At 44.2% G+C, this 22,643-nt stretch overlaps 1 protein-coding gene across 4 annotated transcripts in view; it reads left to right on the top strand.

Annotated features, from left to right (window-relative positions):
• The window catches only part of LOC140916801 (rho-related GTP-binding protein RhoG-like), a 35,569-nt gene extending 14,265 nt beyond the window's left edge, over positions 1-21,304 (top strand). For 2 of the 4 annotated variants that reach the window (XM_073358678.1, XM_073358681.1), the window contains exon 2: positions 18,504-21,304. In XM_073358678.1, coding sequence (XP_073214779.1) covers positions 18,527-19,102 — 576 coding nt within the window. In that variant the 5' untranslated portion in view covers positions 18,504-18,526 and the 3' untranslated portion in view covers positions 19,103-21,304. Of the gene's footprint in view, positions 1-13,441; positions 14,049-14,715; positions 14,766-18,503 lie in introns of those variants that run through there. The other 2 variants (XM_073358680.1, XM_073358679.1) reach the window with 2 other exon arrangements.
• Positions 21,305-22,643: the final 1,339 nt, after the last annotated feature.

The raw sequence follows: 22,643 nt of genomic DNA on the forward strand, positions 1-22,643 counted from the left end.
CCGGGTCCCCATGGCAAAAAGGGAGGAGATCAAGGCGGAGGCAAAAAGGATATTGGAACTGGGAGTCAGAGTCCCACAGTCAATGGTCGAGCCTGATTGTGTTGGTGCCCAAACCCGATAGCACCACTAGGTTTTGTAATGACTTTCGCCGGCTGAATGAGAGAGCCAAATTTGATGCATACCCCGTATTGAAGAGTTAGTTGACCGCCTGGACAATGCCTGATTTTTTTGACCACCCTTGATTTAACAAAGGGATACTGGCAGATTCCCCTTGCCAAAGATGCAAAAGAAAAGACTGCATTCTTGACACCAGAGGGTCTGTTTCAATATACTGTTCTTCCTTTTGGATTGCATGGGGCACCTGCCACCTTCCAGCGTCTTAAGGATGATAAGCTCCTGCAGCCCCATACCAGTTATGTAGCTGCATACCTGGATGATGTACTTATCCATACCCCCGACTGGGAGACCCACTTGCGGTTCTGGACACACTAAGACGGGCTGGCCTTACAGCCAATCCAGCCAAGTGTGCTATAGTGCTAGCTGAGGCTAAATACCTTGGCTACATTGTAGGAAGGGGCATGGTCAAGCCCCAGCTGAACAAACTGGAACAAACAAATTGACCCCGGCCAAATCGGGGGGAAAAAGCAAGTCTGGGCATTCCTTGGGGTGGTGGGGTACTACCGGCGATTTATTCCCCATTTCGCTACCAGAGTGAGTCCTCTGACAGACCTGATAAAAGCTAGGGGTCCGGACATGGTGAAGTGGACTGACACTGTGGAGAATGCATTCATGGATCTACGGAGAGCCCTCTGCAGTAACCCTGTGCGTATAGCCTCAGACTTCAACGAAGAATTCATTTTACAAACAGATATATCTGAAGTAGGATTGGGAGTTGTCCTATCACAGATGGTTGGAGACTAAGAACACCCAATGCTCTACCTCAGTAGGAAACTCCTCACAAGAGAGCAGAAGTGTGCCGTGGTTGAGAGAGAGTGCCTTGCTGTGAAATGGGCCATGGAAACACTACATTACCTGCTGGGACCACTGTTTACCCATGTGATCGACCATGAACCCCTCCAATGGATGCAGCGAAATAAAGAGAAGGTTTCTGTCCATACAACCTTTCCAATTCACCATACAACAACAGGCTGGAAGCCACCATGGCAATGCAGATGGTTTGTTATGGGTACACTGCCTGACGTCCCAAGTTGTCCAATCCTGTGGTGTTGAGCAGAGGGGAGGATATGTGACAGGGTCAGCCCAGATGGCTACAGGAGAGTGATAGAAGGGAGATATATTAGCCCCAGGTTAAGTAGGTTCCTTTTCCCTGGGTAAGGTAACAGGGAAGGTTCCGGAACAATCAGGAACTTTCTGGAAACAAGGCAGACAGGTTGATTAGAACACCTGCAGCCAATCAAGAAGCTGCCAGAATCAATTAAGGCAGGCAGGCTAATCAGGGCACCTAGGTTTAAAAAGGAGCTCACTTCAGTTTGTGGTGCATGCGAGGAGCTGGGAGCAAGAGGCACAAGAAGCTGAGAGTGGGAAGCTTAATACTGGAAGCCTGAGAAGTAGAAGCATTATCAGACATCAGGAGGAAGGTCCTGTGGTGAGGATAAAGAAGGTGTTGGGAGGAGGCCACGGGGAAAGTAGCCCAGGGAGTTGTAGCTGTCATGCAGCTGTTCCAGGAGCCACTGTAGACAGCTGCAATCCACAGGGCCCTGGGCTGGAACCCTGAGTAGCAGGCGGGCCCTCAACTCCCTACTTGATGCCGGAGGAGTTGACCTGGACTGTGGGCTCCACCAGAGGGGAAAGTCTCTAGCCTGTTCCCCAATCCATTAGGTGGATCAGCAGAGACTGCGGGGATTGAACAAAACCGGCCCCAGGACCGACCCTTGGGGCACTCCACTTGATACCGGCTGCCAACTAGACATGGAGTCATTGATCACTACCCGTTGAGCCCGACACTCTAGCCAGCTTTCTACCCACCTTATAGTGCATTCATCCAGCCCATACTTCCTTAACTTGCTGACAAGAATACTGTGGGAGACCGTGTCAAAAGCGTTGCTAAAGTCAAGAAACAATACATCCACTGCTTTCCCTTCATCCACAGAACCAGTAATCTCATCATAAAAGGCGATTAGATTAGTCAGGCATGACCTTCCCTTGGTGAATCCATGCTGGCTGTTCCCACTATAAGATGGGTAGAAAGCTGGCTAGAGTGTCGGGCTCAACGGGTAGTGATCAATGGCTCCGTGTCTAGTTGGCAGCCGGTATCAAGTGGAGTGCCCCAAGGGTCGGTCCTGGGGCCGGTTTTGTTCAATATCTTCAAAAGAAATCTGATGAGGTTCAATAAGGATAAGTGCAGGGTCCTGCACTTAGGATGGAAGAATCCAATGCACCGCTACAGACTAGGGACCGAATGGCTAGGCAGCAGTTCTGCAGAAAAGGACCGAGGGGTGACAGTGGACGAGAAGCTGGATATGAGTCAGCAATGCACCCTTGTTGCCAAGAAGGCCAATGGCATTTTGGGATGTATAAGTAGGGGCATAGCGAGCAGATCGAGGGACGTGATCGTTCCCCTCTATTCAACATTGGTGAGGCCTCATCTGGAGTACTGTGTCCAGTTTTGGGACCCACACTACAAGAAGGATGTGGATAAATTGGAGAGAGTCCAGCGAAGGGCAACAAAAATGATTAGGGGTCTAGAACACATGACTTATGAGGAGAGGCTGAGGGAGCTGGGATTGTTTAGCCTGCAAAAGAGAAGAAGGAGGGGGGATTTGATAGCTGCTTTCAACTACCTGAAAGGGGGTTCCAAAGAGGATGGCTCTAGACTGTTCTCAATGGTAGCAGATGACAGAACGAGGAGTAATGGTCTCAAGTTGCAGTGGGGGAGGTTTAGATTGGATATTAGGAAAAACTTTTTCACTAAGAGGGTGGTGAAACACTGGAATGCGTTACCTAGGGAGGTGGTAGAATCTCCTTCCTTAGAGGTTTTTAAGGTCAGGCTTGACAAAGCCCTGGCTGGGATGATTTAACTGGGAATTGGTCCTGCTTCGAGCAGGGGCTTGGACTAGATGACCTTCAGGGGTCCCTTCCAACCCTGATATTCTATGATTCTATGATCACTTTCCTCTCATGCAAGTGCTTCAGGATTGATTCTTTGAGGACCTGCTCCATGATTTTTCCAGGGACTGAGGTGAGGCAAACTGGCCTGTAGTTCCCAGGATCATCCTCCTTCCCTTTTTTAAAGATTGGCACTACATTAGCCTTTTTCCAGTCATCCGGGACTTCCCCGGTTCGCCACGAGTTTTCAAAGATAATGGCCAATGGCTCTGCAATCACAGCCGCCAATTCCTTCAGCACTCTCGGATGCAACTCGTCTGTCCCCATGGACTTGTGCATGTCCAGCTTTTCTAAATAGTCCCTAACCACCTCTTTCTCCACAGAGGGCTGGCCATCTCTTTCCCATTTTGTGATGCCCAGCGCAGCAGTCTGGGAGCTGACCTTGTTCGTGAAGACAGAGGCAAAAAAAGCATTGAGTACATTAGCTTTTTCCACATCCTCTGTCACTAGGTTGCCTCCCTCATTCAGTAAGGGGCCCACACTTTCCTTGGCTTTCTTCTTGTTGCCAACATACCTGAAGAAACCCTTCTTGTTACTCTTGACATCTCCTGCTAGCTGCAGCTCCAGGTGCGATTTGGCCCTCCTGATATCATTCCTACATGCCCGAGCAATATTTTTATACTCTTCCCTGGTCATATGTCCAACCTTCCACTTCTTGTAAGCTTCTTTTTTATGTTTAAGATCCGCTAGGATTTCACCATTAAGCCAAGCTGGTCGCCTGCCATATTTACTATTCTTTCGACTCATCGGGATGGTTTGTCCCTGTAACGTCAACAGGGATTCCTTGAAATACAGCCAGCTCTCCTGGACTCCTTTCCCCTTCAAGTTAGTCCCCCAGGGGATCCTGGCCATCCGTTCCCTGAGGGAGTCGAAGTCTACTTTCCTGAAGTCCAGGGTCCGTATCCTGCTGCTTACCTTTCTTCCCTGCGTCAGGATCCTAAACTCAACCAACTCATGGTCACTGCCTCCCAGATTCCCATCCACTTTTGCTTCCCTCACTAAGTCTACCTGGTTTGTGAGCAGCAGGTCAAGAAAAGCACCCCCCCAGTTGGCTCCTCTAGCACTTGCGCCAGGAAATTGTCCCCTACGCTTTCCAAAAACTTCCTGGATTGTCTATGCACTGCTGTATTGCTCTCCCAGCAGATATCAGGAAAATTAAAGTCACCCATGAGAATCAGGGCATGCGATCTAGTAGCTTCCGTGAGCTGCCGGAAGAAAGCCTCATCTACCTCATCCCCCTGGTCTGGTGGTCTATAGCAGACTCCCACCACTACATCACTCTTGTTGCACACACTTCTAAACTTAATCCAGAGACACTCAGGTTTTTCTACAGTTTTGTACCGGAGCTCTGAGCAGTCATACTGCTCCCTTACATACAGTGCTACTCCCCCACCTTTTCTGCCCTGCCTGTCCTTCCTGAACAGTTTATAACCATCCATGACAGTACTCCAGTCATGTGAGTTATCCCACCAAGTCTCTGTTATTCCAATCACGTCATAGTTCCTTGACATCATCAGGACCTCCAGTTCTCCCTGCTTGTTTCCAAGGCTTTGTGCATTTGTATATAAGCACTTGAGAGAACCTGTCGATCGCCCCTCATTCCCAGTATGAGGCAGGTGCCCTCCCCTCACAGACATTCCTGCCTGTGCTTCCTCCCGGTATCCCGCTTTCCCACTTACCTCAGGGCTTTGGTCTCCTTCCCCCGGTGAACCTAGTTTAAAGCCCTCCTCACTAGGTTAGCCAGCCTGCTGGCAAAGATGCTCTTCCCTCTCTTCGTAAGATGGAGCCTGTCTCTGCCCAGCACTCCTCCTTCATGGAACACCATCCCATGGTCAAAGAATCCAAAGCCTTCTCTCCGACACCACCTGCGTAGCCATTCGTTGACTTCCACGATTCGACGGTCCCTACCCAGGCCTTTTCCTTCCACGGGGAGGATGGACGAGAACACCACTTGCGCCTCCAACTCCTTTATCCTTCTTCCCAGAGCCACGTAGTCCGCAGTGATCCGCTCAAGGTCATTCTTGGCAGTATCATTGGTGTCCACGTGGAGAAGCAGGAAGGGGTAGCGATCCGAGGGCTTGATGAGTCTCGGCAGTCTCTCCGTCACATCGCGAATCTTAGCCCCTGGCAAGCAGCAGACTTCTCGGTTTTCCCGGTCAGGGCGGCAATTTGTTTTAAAACATGCTGCCTACCAATTTTATTGGGTGACAGTTCTTGTGTTATGTGAAAGGGCAAATAATACTTACTTTTCTTCAGACCACTCATGATTTTATAGCCCTCTATCATATTCCCCCATGTTCTTCTTAGAAAGAGATGACTAGTCCCCAGTCTTTTTACTCTTTCCTCATATGGAAGCTGTTCCATACCCTTAATCATTTTTGTTGCCCTTTTTCTGTACCTTTTTCCAATTTTTCCAATGCATGAAGTATATAAGGTATGTGCATACCATGGATTTATATAGTGGCATTATATTTTCTTTCTTATTTTCTATCCATTTCCTAATGGTTCCTAACATTAACTCTTTTTGACTGTTGCTTCACATTGAGCAGATGGTTTTAGAGAACTATCCATAAAGCCTCCAAGATCTTTCTTGAGTGGTAACAGCTAATTTAGACCCCTTCATTTGTATGTATAGCTGGGATTATTTTTTCGAATATGTTACTTTGCACCAATAAACATTGTATTTCATCTGCCATTTTGTTGCCCACTCACCCCGTTTAGTGAGATGCTTTTGTAACTCTTCAGTCAGCTTTAGACTTAACTATCTTGGTAAACTTTGCCACCTCACTGTTTGTTCCCTTTTCCAGGTCATTTATGAATGTTGAACAGCACAGGCCCTATTACAGATTGTTGGGGAACTGTGAAAACTTACTATTTGTTTATTCCTACCTTTGGGTCTTATCTTTTAACTAGTTACTGACCCATGAGAGGACCTTCCCTCTTATCTCCTGACTGCTTACTTTACTTAAGAGACTTTGAGGGACCTTGTAAAGGCTTTCTGAAAATCCAAGTATACTATATGCACTAGATCACCCTTGCCCACATGCTGGTTGACTCCCTCAGAGAATTCTGATAGATTGGTGAGGCATGATTTTCCTAAACAAAAATCATGTTGGTTCTTCCCCAACATATCGTGTTCATCTGTGTCTGATCATTCTGTTCTTTATTATATCTGCAACCAGTTAGTCTGGTACTGAAGTTACAGTTACTAGCCTGTAACTGCCAGGATCGCCTCTGGTGCCTCTTTTTAAAAAAATTGGCATTATGTTAGCTACCCTCCGGTCATCTGGTAGAGAGGCTGATTTAAGCAATAGGTTATGTACCACAGTTGTTTTGCAGTTTCATATTTGAGTTCCTTCACAACTCCTGTGTGAATACCATTTGGTCCTGGTGACTTATTACTGTTAAATTAAAGTTTGTTCCAAAGGCTCCTCTAGTGACACCTTAATCTGGGATAGTTCCTCAGATGTTTCACCTAAAAAGAATGGCTTGGGTGTGGGAGTCTCCCTGATGTGCTCTGATGTAAAGAATTAATTTAGCTGCTCTGCAATGGGCTTGTCTTCCTGGAGTATTCCTGTAGTACCTTGATCGTCCAGTGACCCCACTGATTGTTTCGCAGGCTTCCTGCTTCTGATGTACTTAAAATTTTTTTTGCAGTTAATTTTTGTCTTGTTAGTTGCTCTTCACGTTCTTTTTTGGCCTGCCTAATTTATACTTTTACACTTGACTTGTCAGAGTTAATGCTCCTTTCTGTTTTCCTCAGTAGGATTTGACTTTTAGTTTTTAAAGTATGCCTTTTTGCTTCTAACAAGAAGTGAGCTTCTTTTACTCTATTTAGCCATGATGGCATTTTTTGGTTCTCTTCTTTTTTTTAAGATTTGGGATATACTTTTAGTATGAGCCTCTATTATAGTGTTTTGAAATAGTTTCCATACAGCTTGCAGGCATTTCACCTTTTGACTATTCTTTTTAACTTCTGTTTAACTAGCATTTTTGTGTAGTAGCATTTAACTTCAAAAAGGGGAACTATGGTCTGTTTCTTTGGTATTTTCCCCCTACAAGGATGTTAAATTTAGTTACGTTATGGTTGTTATTACCAAGCACCTCAGCTATAGTCATCTCTTGGACCAGATCCTGTGCACCACTTTGGACAGAATCAAGAATTGCCTCTCCCCTTGTGGGTCCCAGGACTAGCTTCTCAAGAAGTAGTCATATTCTGCTATTTCTTCCATGTTTTGCAAATTCACTTTTCTCTTTATCCTGGGTGCTAAAGCTCTTGCCCTAATTATCTCCCACCTTGATTTTAACTAATTCCTTCCTCTGTCCTTCCAGATGTACACTGCCTGCGCATCTATATTACATCCAAAACATTGCCACCAAAATTACCATTCTACCTTGTAGATCCATACACACTGCCCTCATTGAATCCCTCTATTGGCGCTCATCACTCACTATATTAAATTTAAACTTTCCATCCTTGCCTGGAAAGCCAGGCACAACTGCCCTAGCCTGCATCTTGGATCTCGCTTCATAACTCATACCTCTTTTGCCATGCCAGTGGTGCTAGTCTTAGCTCTAGGCTATATTGTAAACTTATGTCAGAAAATCCACACCCCTGTGCGATGCAGTTATCCTGACCAAACTCCTGGTGTAGACAGTGCTGTGTTAATGGGAGGGCTTCTCCTGTTGACATAGCTACCACCTCTCAAGAAGGTGGAATACCTATACCGACGGGAGAAGCTCTCCTGTCTGCATAGGTAGTGTCTTCACTACAGTGGCACAGCTGTAATTGTGCATCTGCAATGCTGCAATGGGGTAAGTATAGACAAGCCCTACATGTCTCCTATTGATTTCTCACATTCTTGTCTCCACATCTTTCATGCTGCCACCTATGCACACACCTTCCTTTCTATCCTGTTCTACTCATTTTCTTCCTTCCTCACTTAAATCTCTCCAAAAGATTCATTTTGAGGGCCACCAAAGCAAATAAATATCTAAGATGAATCCCCTCGTCTGGGTCCCTCTGTCCCTCTTCTCTTTTTGACTGTAAGATTTTCTGGACTGTGAAGTGTCTTCATACTTCTATCATGTACAGCACCATGCACACTCATGGATAAGAAATAATAAGAGAAATGAAATTACCCAGGTAGAAGTCACTTCCCTTGACAAGTTGGATTCTGGGTTCCTGATGTGTGAAGGTTTTGAGTGTTTGGAGGGTTTTGTTGGAGTCCTGCAAACCCTCCACAAGGAAATGATTGTATAGTTAAATCAGTGATACTCAGACCTCAGTGGTTTAGGAGCCAAACTAGTGATCAACATTACCCAAAAGAGACATAGTGTGAATTCATTTTCACTTACCAGAGTACTATATATTCATATTTAAACAGTATGACAAATATTTTGTGTGTATATAATATATATATTCTCACAGCATTTTCATTTTATCAACTACAATTGGTTAATAACATAGTAAAAGCAGCCTGATTGGTTAATAATTCAATCACACACTGTTTTAATATGTGCTGCAAAGAGCCAAAGGAGACACCTTAAAGAGCCACTTGCAGCTTGGGAGCCTCTGTCTGAGTATCGCTGATCTAAATGTTTTAGAGCTTGGGCACGTAAGCAAGCCACATCCTGCTCACTTCCCTAGATGTAGTGGAGAGAGATTAGGGTTGCCTTTCCACACTAAAGATTTTGTTTTAAAATTGAAAGCTTAGATTCTGGAGCACAAGTGACATCTTGGAGAAATTCTTATCTGCTATGCTGCTGCTCGTAAACCCCAGTTTGAAGCCTGTTGACCACTAATGAAATGTTTTGCAGCTACTCCAGTTCACTTGCAAACAAACTAGATTTGAACTGTTAATATGAAACACTCCTCACCCCCCCCCCAAAAAAAAAAGTTGATATAATTTTAGGGGGGAAACCCCCTCATTCCAGTCTTGGTCCTCATGTAACTCTGAGATTTTCCTACAATACTTTTGTCCTATAAACTGTATTGAAATAAGAATGAGGTTTGGATAAAAACTTATCTTCCTGTGGCTTACTTACCTTCTCATGCCTTGAGACTTTTTTTTCTTTTTACTTCAGTGGGAATTTGATTGTGGCCTTGCCTTATTCCAAGTGTAGAGCAGTTTTCTTATGTACAGCTTACACAAAGGCAAGTTTTTGGATAGGTGAAATGCACAAAGTCAAGGTCTTGTAGAGGAGAATGTAGCCACGTGAGCATTGTAGTTCTTGGAGTCTAGTTTTGTTCTTTTAGTAGGAAAGGTGGATGACTGACTTATTCTGTGAATGTATGAAATAAGATCTGTACGCTGTGCTTCTGTGGAATTTCTCACTGAACTCTGCCAGAAGACATGACCATTGGGGATTCTACTCTGCCTGCCAGGCCTTTCCCAGTGTAAGCTGTGATACTCTCTGGGTGGATCTCCACTGCTGAGATTTTTGGCTTTGTGCCTGTATGCTTTTTTCCTACTTTCAGAAAGCAGAAAAGAAAGCAGAAAAAAGAAAAAAAAATCTTCTTGGAGATTAGTTTTCATGCCAGTATTACTCCTGAGGGAGTTCTGCACCAAAAAATTAAAATTTATGCACACAATATTTTGAAATTCTGCATATTTTGTCAATAAATGTGGCTCCAGCGTGGCAGTGGGGAGCAGAGGCCACTGGCTGCATTAGGGGCTTCACGGTGATCTCCCACCTTACCTCTCCCAGTACAGGAACTCAGTAGTGAGGCTGCACCTGACCCTGACAGTGCAAGGGCTGGGCCTGCCCCAGAAACACCCCAGGGCCCTGCCTCTCTGTGCCGGGCATACCAGGTGTGGCTGGGCAGGCTCAGCCCAGCAGGATCCGAGCAGATCGAGGGACGTGATCGTCCCCCTCTATTCGACATTGGTGAGGCCTCATCTGGAGTACTGTGTCCAGTTTTGGAACCCACACTACAAGAAGGATGTGGATAAATTGGAGAGAGTCCAGTGAAGGGCAACAAAAATGATTAGGGGTCTGGAACACATGACTTATGAGGAGAGGCTGAGGGAACTGGGATTGTTTAGTCTGCAGAAGAGAAGAATGAGGGGGAATTTGATAGCTGCTTTCAACTACCTGAGAGGTGGTTCCAGAGAGGATGGTTCTAGACTATTCTCAGTGGTAGAAGAGGACAGGACAAGGAGTAATGGTCTCAAGTTGCAGTGGGGGAGGTTTAGGTTGGATATTAGGAAAAACTTTTCCACTAGGAGGGTGGTGAAACACTGGAATGCGTTACCTAGGGAGGTGGTAGAATCTCCTTCCTTAGAAGTTTTTAAGGTCAGGCTTGACAAAGCCCTGGCTGGGATGATTTAATTGGGGATTGGTCCTGCTTTGAGCAGGGGGTTGGACTAGATGACCTCCTGAGGTCCCTTCCAACCCTGATATTCTATGATTCTATGATCCAAATGTGGAGGGGCTTAGCGTGGGGGGGATCCAGATGTGGGGTGAGAGGTTTCTCTGTGGGGTAATCATGGTGCGGGCAGTGGGAGATCTGGATGCACAGGGGCAATGGGATTCTGCAGGGGATCCAGGTGATGGTGGTTGGGCTCAGTGGGGGAGTCTGGGTGTAGGGAGATGGCGTTTGGCAGGGGGGGTGTCTGGGTGCTGGGGGAGTGGGGCTTGTTGGGGTGGGGGCCCAGGGTGCAGCTGGTTGGGGCTCACTGGGGTGGGGGCCCAGGGTGCGAGCGGGGTTGTCGGAGTCCATGTGTAGTGGGGTAGGGCTTCTCAGGGTGAGGGTTCGTTGAACCTGCTTAACAGGGGAGCCCCAGCTGCTGCTGAGGAGACACTGCATGCTGGGTTCCCACTTTTTCCCCTCCCTCCCACATTTTCCACCCTCTCATTCCCCTTCCCTCATTTCCCCCCACCCCTCTTACCCAATCCCACTGTGGGCACTCACTGCTCCACAGAAAACAGTGAGGGATTGTCCTCCAGGATAGGTTGTTGATCCTTGATGATGGGGGGCTGAAGGTGATGGCTAGTGGCGTTCTGTTACTTTCTTTGTTGGGCCTGTCCTGTAGTAGGTGACTTCTGGGTACCCTTCTGCCTCTGTCAGTCTGTTTCTTCACTTCCCCAGGTGGGTATTGTAGTTTTAAGATAGGTTTCAGAGTAACAGCCGTGTTAGTCTGTATTCGCAAAAAGAAAAGGAGTACTTGTGGCACCTTAGAGACTAACCAATTTATGTGAGCATAAGCTTTCGTGAGCTACAGCTCACTTCATCGGAAGTGAGCTGTAGCTCACAAAAGCTTATGCTCACGTAAATTGGTTAGTCTCTAAGGTGCCACAACTACTCCTTATAGTTTTAAGAATGCTTGATAGAGATCCTGTAGGTGTTTATCTCTGTCTGAGGGATTGGAGTAAATGCGGTTGTATTTTAGGGCCTGATTGAATTGGCCTCGTTAGCACTACAAAAAGTAATTTTCCTTCTGATATTCACCCCTTCTTGTCAACTGTTGGGAATGGGCCACATCCACCCTGATTGAATTGGCCTCATTAGCACTGACCCCCCCCTTGGTAAGGCAACTCCCATCTTTTCATGTGCTGTATATTTATACTGTATTTTTTAACTCCATGCGTCTGAAGTGGGTTATAGCCCACGAAAGCTTATGCCCAGATAAATTTGTTAGTCTCTAAGGTGCCACAAGGACTCCTTTTCTTTTTGCAAATACAGACTAACACGGCTGCTACTCTGAAACCATTCTTTGTATAGGCCTTTTTCACCCCTATTAAAATGGAAATTCTGGTGCAATCTTAATAGAAGTACTATCACCTCAATATAATGTACACAGCTCTACTTTCAATTATGACTCTAGGTAGCTGATCATTGATGTGTGCCACTTTAACATAATATTTTAAAAGTTGAATTACTAAACTCTAGTCCTGACACTGATTCTGGTTGGCATGTTTGAACAGTTAGATGCACATGTTGCCGCAGAATCCACCTTTTTAATGGTGGTCGCAAGAATTGGAGTGTTTTACCCCAGTCTTGTCTAGATTCTAATTAATTTAAGTGACTTATATCTACCTAAATTTCATCCTTCCATTTGACATATAAACAAAAATTCCCAAACCTACTTTGTTTCCCCTCCAAACCTGTTAGGTGATTTCTGGGGCAGATTTTCTACCATGCTTTGCAGAGCTGGCTGTATCTTAGTTGTGAATAAGTGTACAATTCCCAATGTATTTTGGGATCCTTCAGTTTGCCCAGCACTAACCTGACAAGTTATTTGATGAGTCTGTTTAGGTTTATTATGTACCAAAATTTAAGTAACTTATATCCAGCTAATACAAAATATTAAAGTATACTGATCATGGGAGGAAAACCAGAAGACAGTATTGTGGAAGCTCAGTGTAGATAAGATGTTAATGCAGATGTGATTGATAAAGTTAAGGATCAGGGCAGAGGAGAGACCCTGAAATTTGACTATTAAGAGATTATTGATGACTTCTAGAAATTGGAGGGGATCAAGGATGGAGTTGGAGGAAAAGAACTTCGCAGTTTTTGTGGAAGTTTTAACCATTTTAACATGGTCTCAGTACTATGTTCTGTGGTATCTTTGCCGATTACAAAAAATGAAATGTAGTCACTCACTTTCTATCTTGACTGGAAGCAACTGATTTGTCTGCAGTTCAGGAGTCAAGGACTATAAGTAATGCCAGAAAGATATTAGGGTGGGGAGGCAGATATGTGCAGCAGTTTCATTCTTGTTCAGACTCAGCAATAGAAACTGCAGCATGAAAATGTACAGCCAACTTTTATGCCTGCAGATGAACAGCAGGAGCTTCAGGTCTATAAAGTCCGGATTGAAAATGATGGGAATCATATGATGGCGAGAGATGGAATAGGTTGGATTTGAGGAATTCTCTGCTTGGCCATCTAGCTAAGCCCCCTGCACTAGGTCAGCATATCATAATGTTTCTTAAGGGTTGTGGGCGTAAAGTCTTAGGCCTTGTCTACACTACAGAGTTTTGTTGACAAAAGTTATCTTTTGTCAACAAAACAATGGAGATGTACGCAGTATAATTCAACTTCCACCAACAAAGCTCTCCTGCTTTGCCAACAAAATAAAACCACCTCAATGAGAGGTGTTGAGCTTTTTGTGGTAAAGTTATATGGTCAAAGTGTTAGTGTAGACATTGCACTTGGTTATGTTGCTGTAAATTGCTTCCAGGAGGTGTCCCATAATGCCCATCCTGACCACTCTGGTCAGCAGTTCGAACTCAACTGCCTTGCACCCAGGTACACAGGTATCTGCACCTTCACCTTTAAAGGTCCAGGAATTTTTGTATTCCACTTCCTGTTTGCTTGGCATGGAGAGCTTACATAGCATCTTTCCAGCTGATCATGGCGGTTCCATGCAGCAAATACTCTCCTGCTTTGAGCACACCTGAGTTGTTGGATCTGCTTTCTCTGTGGGGAGTGGAGGCTGTGAAGTCCCAGCTTAAATTCAGCTGTAGGAACTTTGATACCTACTGTCAGATTTCTCGTGGCATGTTGGATAAGGGCTATGAACAGGGCATGCATCAGTGCCATGTGAAGATAAAATAACTGAGGCAGATGTACCAGAAGGCAAGGGAGTCAAACTGTTGCTCTAGTGCTGCACTGGAGACCTGCCATTTCTATAAGGAGCTGGACGCCATCCGCGGTGGTGACCCCACCTTCACCATCAAGATCCCTGAGGATACTTGCGGGGTGGGGGGGCAACAGCTGGAGACAGCAGACAGTGGACTCAACCCCAAGGACGAAGTCGTGGACAAGGAGGTTGAGTTGGAGGACGAGATGGGACAGGCAACAGGGTCATCTGGTACTGCGGCAAGCCAGGGCCTTTTCTTGACCAAGGCAGGTTTGAGCCAGTCCCAACAATCTGTCTCTGGTGTGCATGAAGCAGGAAAGGGGAGCTCTGGTAAGTGATCTTTTTGAGTTGACGCTGCTTTATGTGCTAGAAGTGGGTGAAGGGACAGAAATGTACAAGACTAGCTGTGTTTGCATGTGATTTGCATCCCCCTGTGCAACTAAGCAGTGAGGCAGAACAGTGTGTTAATGCACACTGAAATTTCATGGAATCTGCTAGAGAGATCGCTCGGCAACTTTCCTGGAAGTACTCACTAATCCTGTGTTGAAGGTTCCTTGGCAGAGCTGCTTTGTTCCTTCCCCCATTGTACGAAACTTTCCTGCACCAATCAGGAATTACTTGTGCAGGGACCAAAACAGCACAGAGGCGAGCTGCATAGGGATCCGAGCCAGACAGATGCAGGAGATGCCTCCTTGCTTACCTGCAGGAGTGAGATATTGACTTCTATGATCTCTGTCTGGAAAATTGGTGGTAGAATTTACAATTTTGTCCCTAGTTGCTTGCAGTGATCCTCTGAAAAAACCTCCCAGACCTTTTGCCCCATCTTGAGCGCTCTCCCTCCCCCGGACGAACTCACCATGTTTAGGGTGTTGGCTGAGCTGTGTACCTGCCAAGGGAAAGTGAGAAATTGATTTCAGATTTTAAAAGGTGCATTTTACTATGATTTGAAGCTGTGAATGCACTAACAAGAATGGTTCTGTTTGTTGTGTTTGTGCAGATGTGGCCTTCAGGGGAACCCACTACATGCCGGCAGAGTGCCTCTGCCAGGTAAGGAAGCCAAGGAGGACATGCTTTGAGAGGTTCTTCAATCCTCAGATGCTGAGAAACAAGAACACAAGGGTGTGGAGAGAGACAATAAGTGAAAATTATAAAATAGGCAGGACAGCAAGGAGAGCCAGGAGCGAATTTTAATGGCCCAGGAGCAGATGATAAAAGTGATGGAGGACCAAATAGAGATGTTGAAGTCTGTAATCACGCTGTAGGCAGAACACATGCGTGCTCTTCTCTCTCCCCTCCCATCCCCCTGCAGCTGATACAGAGATGCTTGTCATGCCTTCCCCAAACTCCTCTCAGACATTTCTTGCATCTTCCCAGCCTGTCTCAGTACCCTGTTCACTCCACCCCTTCAGACAGTTTCCAAAATGATAGCTGGAGTAACACATAGCTATGAGAACCTACATCAGGACACTGCCCTTCACTGTTATCTCCCTTTCCACTGAGCATTTTCTCTGTGTTTTTAATTGGTGTTTAATAAAAACATACTCTCTGAAAAATAATCAGTCTTCATTTGTCTCCTACACACAGTGGTTGCTGCTGGAATTAATACACAGTTGCAATCTGATCATTTGCTGACTACAAATCACTATTGGGAATCATCAAAATTTTCATGCAAGGTGGCAAGTTAACAAAGCATGGCAGAGTGCTGTATAGCAAGACACATTGCTGGTGCTCATTGTCAAAATGGTGCCTAAAAGGCTCCAGGATTCAAATAGCCCTCTGTTGTGCCCCTATAATAGCCCTGGTTCTGGCTGCTCAAAATCAGCCACCAGGTGATCCGCATCCATGCTCCACCCTGAGGAAAACTTTTCACCCTTAGCCTCACAAATAGTATGCAGCACACAGCAGGTTGCTATGACCATGGGAATATTTTCCTCATTTAGGTCTAATCTGCCATAAAGGCAGTGCCAGTGTGCTTTTAATCTGCCAAAAGCACATTCTACGGTCATTCTACATTTGCTCACCCTGTTGTTGAAGTGCTCCTTGCTGCTGTCCAGGTTTCCTATGTAAGGCTTCGTGAGCCATGGGAGTAAAGGGTATGCTGGGTCTCCCAGGATCACTTTGGGCATTTCAACATCCCCCATTGGAATCTTGTCTGGAAAGAAAGTCTCTGCTTGCAGCTTTCTGTACAGGCCAATGCTCTTGAAGATGTGTGCGTCATGCACCTTCCCGGACCAGCCCGCATTGATGTCAGTGACACGCCCACAATGATCCACAAGCGCCTGCAATGCCATAGAGAAATACCCCTTTCTATTGATGTACTCCTTTGCAAGATAGTCTGGGGCCAAAATTGGGGTATGTGTGCCATCTATCGCCGTGCCACAGTTAGGAAATCCTATTGCCTCAAAGCCATCCACTGTATCACACACATTTCCAAGAGTCACAGTTTTGTAGTAGAATGTCCTGCACACTTGCGATAATGCAGTCCCAACTATGGACACCAAACTGATTCGCGACCTGACTGGTAGCAGTCTAGAGTTGCCCGTTTCCACAGAGTGATCGCCACGTGTTTCTCCACTGAGAGGGCAGCTCTCATTTTGGTGTCCTTGTGCCGCAGTGCTGGGCCAAGCTCCACGCACTGTTCTGGGAAGGTGGCTTTCTGCATCTGAATGTTCTGCAGCCACTGCTCATCATTCCAGATCTGCATAACGATGCAAGCCCAAAAGCGACGGTCCACCATGTTTCAGAGTAGCAGCCGTGTTAGTCTGTATTCGCCAAAAAAAAAAAAAGGTACTTGTGGCACCTTTAGAGGCTAACAAATTTATTTGAGCATAAGCTTTTGTGAGCTACAGCTCACTTCATCGGATGCCTGCAGTGGAAAATACAGTGGGGAGAAATGTGCAGCAGCTCAGTGAATGGCAAATGTAATCTGGTGGTGTTTCTCTCCATTGCACACAGCAGGTCAGGCACCTCAGATTCCTGTTTAGATTGGGAGCTGCTCATGATATACTGCATGACCAGCCATGACTTAGTCATAACAGTGACCACAACCGTAGAGAGCAGTGCAGGATCCATCCTTTCAGACAAAGAGGGCGGGCGCACTGTAAACAGGCTGTTGAAAAATGGCACTGACCACAGTCGGAAGCCCATGGAGTGATGGAACAGAAAAAGCTGCATCATGGGATGTTGAGCCGGTATCCATGTTGCTCTGTGATCCACTCTGCCTTCCCACAACTCCTAGCCTCTAGCCGCAGAAGGTAGCAAGTGGCACAGTGGGATAGGTACCCAGTGCATTACTCTGTTGATGCTAGAGCTCTGCTGATGGGAGTGTTATGTGAACGTGCACAAGTGATGTAATTAGAGTGGGTTTTGATCGTTTGGCGTAACTTGCATCGACACAACTCTGAAGTGTAGACAAGGCCTTAATCTCTGATCTCTCCAGTAGTGATTCTACAACCTGCTTTTGGAAGCTTATTTTACTAATGAACTCTTTTGGTATTAGGGTTTTCCTAGTACTTAACATGAGCTTTCTTTGCTGCAGCTCATTAGTTCCTGCCTGTTCCGTCAATGATTAGTGAGAATAATCTGTTCTTGGTCTCTTTAGAACAGTTCTTTGTGTATTCAGAGTGACATGGTAGCAGTCTGATTATATTTCGAAGAACAGATGTACCAAGTTTTCCTCCTAGGTTCTATATTCTAAACCTTTTATTGGTGTGGTCTGAATACTCTACAGTACTAGGTAACTGGTGCTGAGTGAATTAATTACTTTACTTATTTTATAGGCAGTATTCATACATCTTACTAGCGCATTTGCCTCATCTGCATTGAATCATATTCAGTTTAACTCCTAGAGCCTTCTCTGTGTTACTACTGCTTAGGTGGTAGAGAACAAGGATAGCATGGAGTGGGCCAAGCAGTGTGATACCACAAGTGACAGAGAACATCTTGCTGTGGGGCACAAGACCGCAAATCCCTTTCTCTGCAGTCAAGTCCTAAAGACTCGTTTAGATTACCTACAAGAAATTATCTGGCTGATTAAGGCTAGGTTGTAGGTATTCAGCTAATTTATTTTTATTTAGCTAAATAATCAGGATGTGTCCAATTGCCATGTGACCACTCTATTTGTATGTTGTACCTCTTTTTCCTCTCCTCTACTTCTACTGTTTCTTTCTAGAGCAGAGGGTCTCAAACTGGGAGGGCTATGGAATACGTTTTCGGGTGTGTGTGAGAAACTTGGGGGATGGGGATCCTCACTGTGCACATTTTACCCACAGTAACAAACAACTAGCAAAGCTGATTCCTTCGGACAGATCAGATCTTCAGATGGCGCTGTGCATTTTGATGCTATTCTTTTAAGCTTGAATAGCATTATACAAGTCGTTGCCATCTGTACATTAATCAGTTTATGATTCAGTGTGCACATTTAACTTTAAGCATCGCAATTTCCATTTTGCCCTTATTAAAATGGATCGTTGGCGCTGTTTGAATCAATGCCTTACTGTTTTTAATATTTAATGAGAGTTGCATGTTTGTTTTTTATTGGTATATGTACTTGTTGGGGGGGGGATAAACTCCTACAGACACAAAGGAGGGCATGATCAAATAAGTTTGAGAACCAGTGTTCTAGAGTGTAGGCTGCCTCTTTATGTGTGTTTAGCATCTAGCATGCTGTGTCCGCTACCAAAAATAAATTATTAAAAATGTTGAGGGCATTGTATTAGAGAAACCTTCTACACTTTTTGTTTTAAAATTCCTATAAGTGAGTGACTTTGTTTTCTCTTTCGGCAGGATTCTCCATTTCTGGGTAAAGAATGCAGACAATAAAGTGTGTAGTTGTTGGAGATGGTGCGGTGGGAAAGACCTGTCTTCTCATCAGCTACACCACCAATGCCTTTCCAGAGGAGTACATACCCACTGTGTTTGACAACTATAGTGCCCAGATGACTGTGGATGGCCGGACAGTTAGTCTAAATCTCTGGGACACTGCAGGCCAGGAGGAATATGACCGTCTACGTACCCTCTCATATCCTCAAACCAATGTATTTGTCATCTGTTTTTCCATTGGAAGTCCCTCCTCTTATGCAAATGTTCGGCACAAATGGCACCCTGAAGTCTCTCACCACTGTCCTAATGTTCCAATCCTTTTAGTTGGCACCAAAAGGGACTTACGAAGTGATGTGGAAACCGTTAAAAAGCTGAAGGAGCAAAGCTTGGCTCCCACTACCCCACAACAGGGAACTTCACTGGCCAAACAGATTGGAGCAGTAAAATATTTGGAATGCTCAGCTCTGAACCAGGAGGGGGTTCGAGAGGTGTTTGCTGAAGCTGTGCGCGCAGTTTTATACCCAGTGGCAAAGAAAAACACAAAAAAGTGTGTCCTGTTGTAGTTGCCGAAGACGATGGATATTTGAAGTGAAATGAAGACTGACGGGGATCTTGGCGGGCTCCTTTCTTTTTTTTAATTGAAGATTTGCATCTTGCACTAACAGGTCTAAACAGAAATGGTTCATGCAAAGTATATTCTTGCAGTTTGGTAACTGCTTCAGGGAAACTGAGACAAACCAGTTCATTCCAGCCTAGTGAGAGACTGATGAAATATCTATCCATCTTCTAAAGTTCCAGAGTCTCCATCTCCAGAGTTCAGTTGGCTTCCATTCTTTTCAATAGAAGAGGATGAGGGGACTTCTTCAAAGCCAAACTTTTCCTTTACTAGACAAACTTCAGTTATTGGCCTTGCTGAAAGCGACAGATATTGATAATTTTGCTTTAAATATAGTTCCTGCTGCTTCTGGCCCTTACTGATTCATCAACTTGGTCTACCAGACAAGAGCCTGGCTTTCTAATTATTGCCTTAATTTGACATCATGAAATTTGAAAACCATTTGTCTAAATTTAAAAATGCTGAAACCTTCAATATTAATATGAGACTTACTTTATAGTGAAGAATGTGATTACTTGTATGAAAAGTTAATGAAAACCAATCATGTTTGGTCCAGTGTTTCAGACATAAGGAACTCCTGAAATGGTTTCATTAGTATTAAGATCAGAAGTTGGCACCTCCTGATATGTGGAATTCTAGATGACAGTAACTCAAATAAATGATTCTGTGGTGGTTTAGGAACAGAGACGTGAGATAGTAACAAAATGCAGGTCTGCCATAGTTGTCTTAACTGCATTAGGGTTTCTCTTCCCCCTCTAAAGAGTATTTTAAATTTTGAGAGTGGAGTTATTGTTCTCTCTTCAAACTGCTTGAGGTAATTGGGATGACATTCTCAAAGTGGATTTCCTAGTATGACCTGCATACTTGTACATGTACATTCCCCTGCCTTTTAGGAGAATTCCAGAGAGTTGGAAGGAGACTGTTGCTCTTGAGGAATTAGTTCTCTTTCTCCCAACCATAATTAACCCCTGCATCATTGCATGAGAGTTCATGGCAGATCATGTCTTGGAATTGTGTAGGTCCTATAACATGAAGCCAGGAACCATGTTTAACTATGGTTCCAGTTAAACTGTTTTTAATGGTTGGCCAGCTATGGTGGATACGGTTACCTGGGCTACAGCATTTTAAAAATAATTCTCCTCTCCACGCTAGCTGGTCACACATTATTATAAATTACTTTTTAGCTGAAGCTCTATTTAAACACTTCAATAACTGTTCCTACCCCTTTGTGAATGGTCACTGGCTTCTATCTTCAGAAGTCTGTTTACCCACAACACCTAGGATGAGCAAAAAAGCAGCAGTGTGAAACCTCCATTAAAGACTTGCCCCTGCAACTTGCAGATCTGAAATTGATGTGCTGTATAAGAGATTCTGTATTAATATAAGGATGCTGGGATTTGTGGGTTTTGTGTACTGAAATTAATAATCTCATTCCTTGCGTAGGTGCCACTGACTGTATTTGGGAGCAGCCTGTGTTAGTGGTTCAGATCTTAGTTTCCTAAAGTATCTCACCCATGCAAAAATGTGTGTTATGCCTGCACTATATGGAATGAGCTCTCTTTTCTCATTGCAGCAAGATGCTGGTGGGTTGGCAACTGTAGGGCTATTAGGATTAAGAGAAATATTAAATTAGCCTTGCCTTATGTGGTATTGAAGTATGCGGTGGATATATTCCTATCTGTCCCCTACTTCCCCTCAAAGAAGAGGATGTGCCTTTCTCTCTGCCTGATGTACTGATAACTTACAGTAACTACAATTCCATTATAACTGATGGCATATATTACTTTAGCAAATCCCACTCTAAAAGGCTAAATTACAAGCCACAGTTGACCCAAGCCATCAGTATGACTAGCTAAAGAAACAAATGTAGTGTACTGGGAATGGTTCAGATAAACACCAAAATAACAATATGCCATGATGTTTGCAGAAGCCTGGGGATGCTTCCTTCTACATACCACTTTCTTTTTTGTTCTTCACAAAGTGCCATGAACTAGAACAACTTGGAGAGCTCTTTACTGTCTTCATAGTACCTCATTAACAGACTGATTTCAACATCTGATATTTCTGTGTATTTTCTGCCAAGAGGAGCAGGTATCCTGCTATTCTGACAGTTCTTACTCCAGGGCCTGATCTCTGCAGGAATGAATTTCAGGAGCGTGCAGATATCGTGAACTTTTTTCTTTATTACAATAATTGATAATTAACAAAATCTGTAAATGGTCACTCTGTAAATTTGGGCTGTTGCAAATTTCTATAATTCTTAACCTATTTTATTGTAACTCTAGTGCAGAGTTTGGGTTCTTTTTTTTTTTTTTTTGCCTTGATTTTGTCCATTGTCACATTACAAGGGAGATTTGACTTAGCTCCCTGGTTGGATATGTCTAATTCCAAATAAGATCAGAACATTCCAGCATTGAGAGAGCAGTCGAAACCAACCTTATAAAAGTTTTATATTTGAGTGGCTGGGAATGCAATTGACTTGTGACAATTCAGTCTCTCCTGTGCTATTCAGTTTTTATATCCTTCTAGCAGACTAATCATTTACATTTTTTGTCTTTGAGAGATTTCACTTATTCCCCCTCCCACCCCGGACCCAGTTGATTTGAACAGTTCAGGAGTGCTCTGTCCAAAGGATGATCTGAGGCAGTCTTTTTAGATGTATACTTTTAGCACTCAAATGCTCTGTTCAGTACACAATGGTAGCTATTTATATGGAATTTCAACCAGAAAGGCCTCAATGCTCTGCTTTTGAGTGCCAAATTTGTGACCTGTAGAATTCTTGGTGCTACTTGGGTAAATCTGAACGAGCAAATGGACCTCTCTCTAAGCAAAGGAGTTCTCTAAGCCAGTTAAAGTGGGAGGGTGAGGAGGACTCATTTGCATTAGAGGACCCTAAGATGATCTGATTGAAGTGTGGTACTGAAACATACACTGGCAACTTGATTTTTATACTTAAAAGGAATTTGTATTGCAACTAACGATTTAAAATGATTTTTAAATTATGCAGAATTAAATTGTAATAAAGCTTTCTTGATTTCTTGCTGTTTTATTCACTCATTCCATTTTCATATTACAATTGTTCTTAATCTCTTCTGTGGAAATCTGGAGACTTGAAATATAGCAAAGCAAATTTTGAACAAATTAAGAAGTTTAATTGTTCAGTCCAGTTTTAGTGATTGTAAACTGTGTGAATCTGATGTCTCTTTACTATAAAGATGCAAGATAATTCCCACTAAAATCCTGTTTCCACATGTGAATAACTATTATAGCACTCCCTATTAGGGCTGACACTTCACATTAAGACTTTTTCAGTTGGTTATAGTTTTGCCAACCTGTAACCATTTTGTGTGAAATTTTGTACGCCAGGTGTCTGAAGTTTTTTGGAAAATTTTAGCCAGAACTGTTCAGCTGTTTTGAGAATGAGGCGGGGGCAGGGCAGCAGGGAAGGTTTTGCTTATGTTAAAATATTCTGATGACCCCATGCTTTG

Source organism: Lepidochelys kempii, chromosome 9, assembly GCF_965140265.1.
Source record: "Lepidochelys kempii isolate rLepKem1 chromosome 9, rLepKem1.hap2, whole genome shotgun sequence".
NCBI classification, from domain to species: Eukaryota; Metazoa; Chordata; order Testudines; family Cheloniidae; genus Lepidochelys; species Lepidochelys kempii.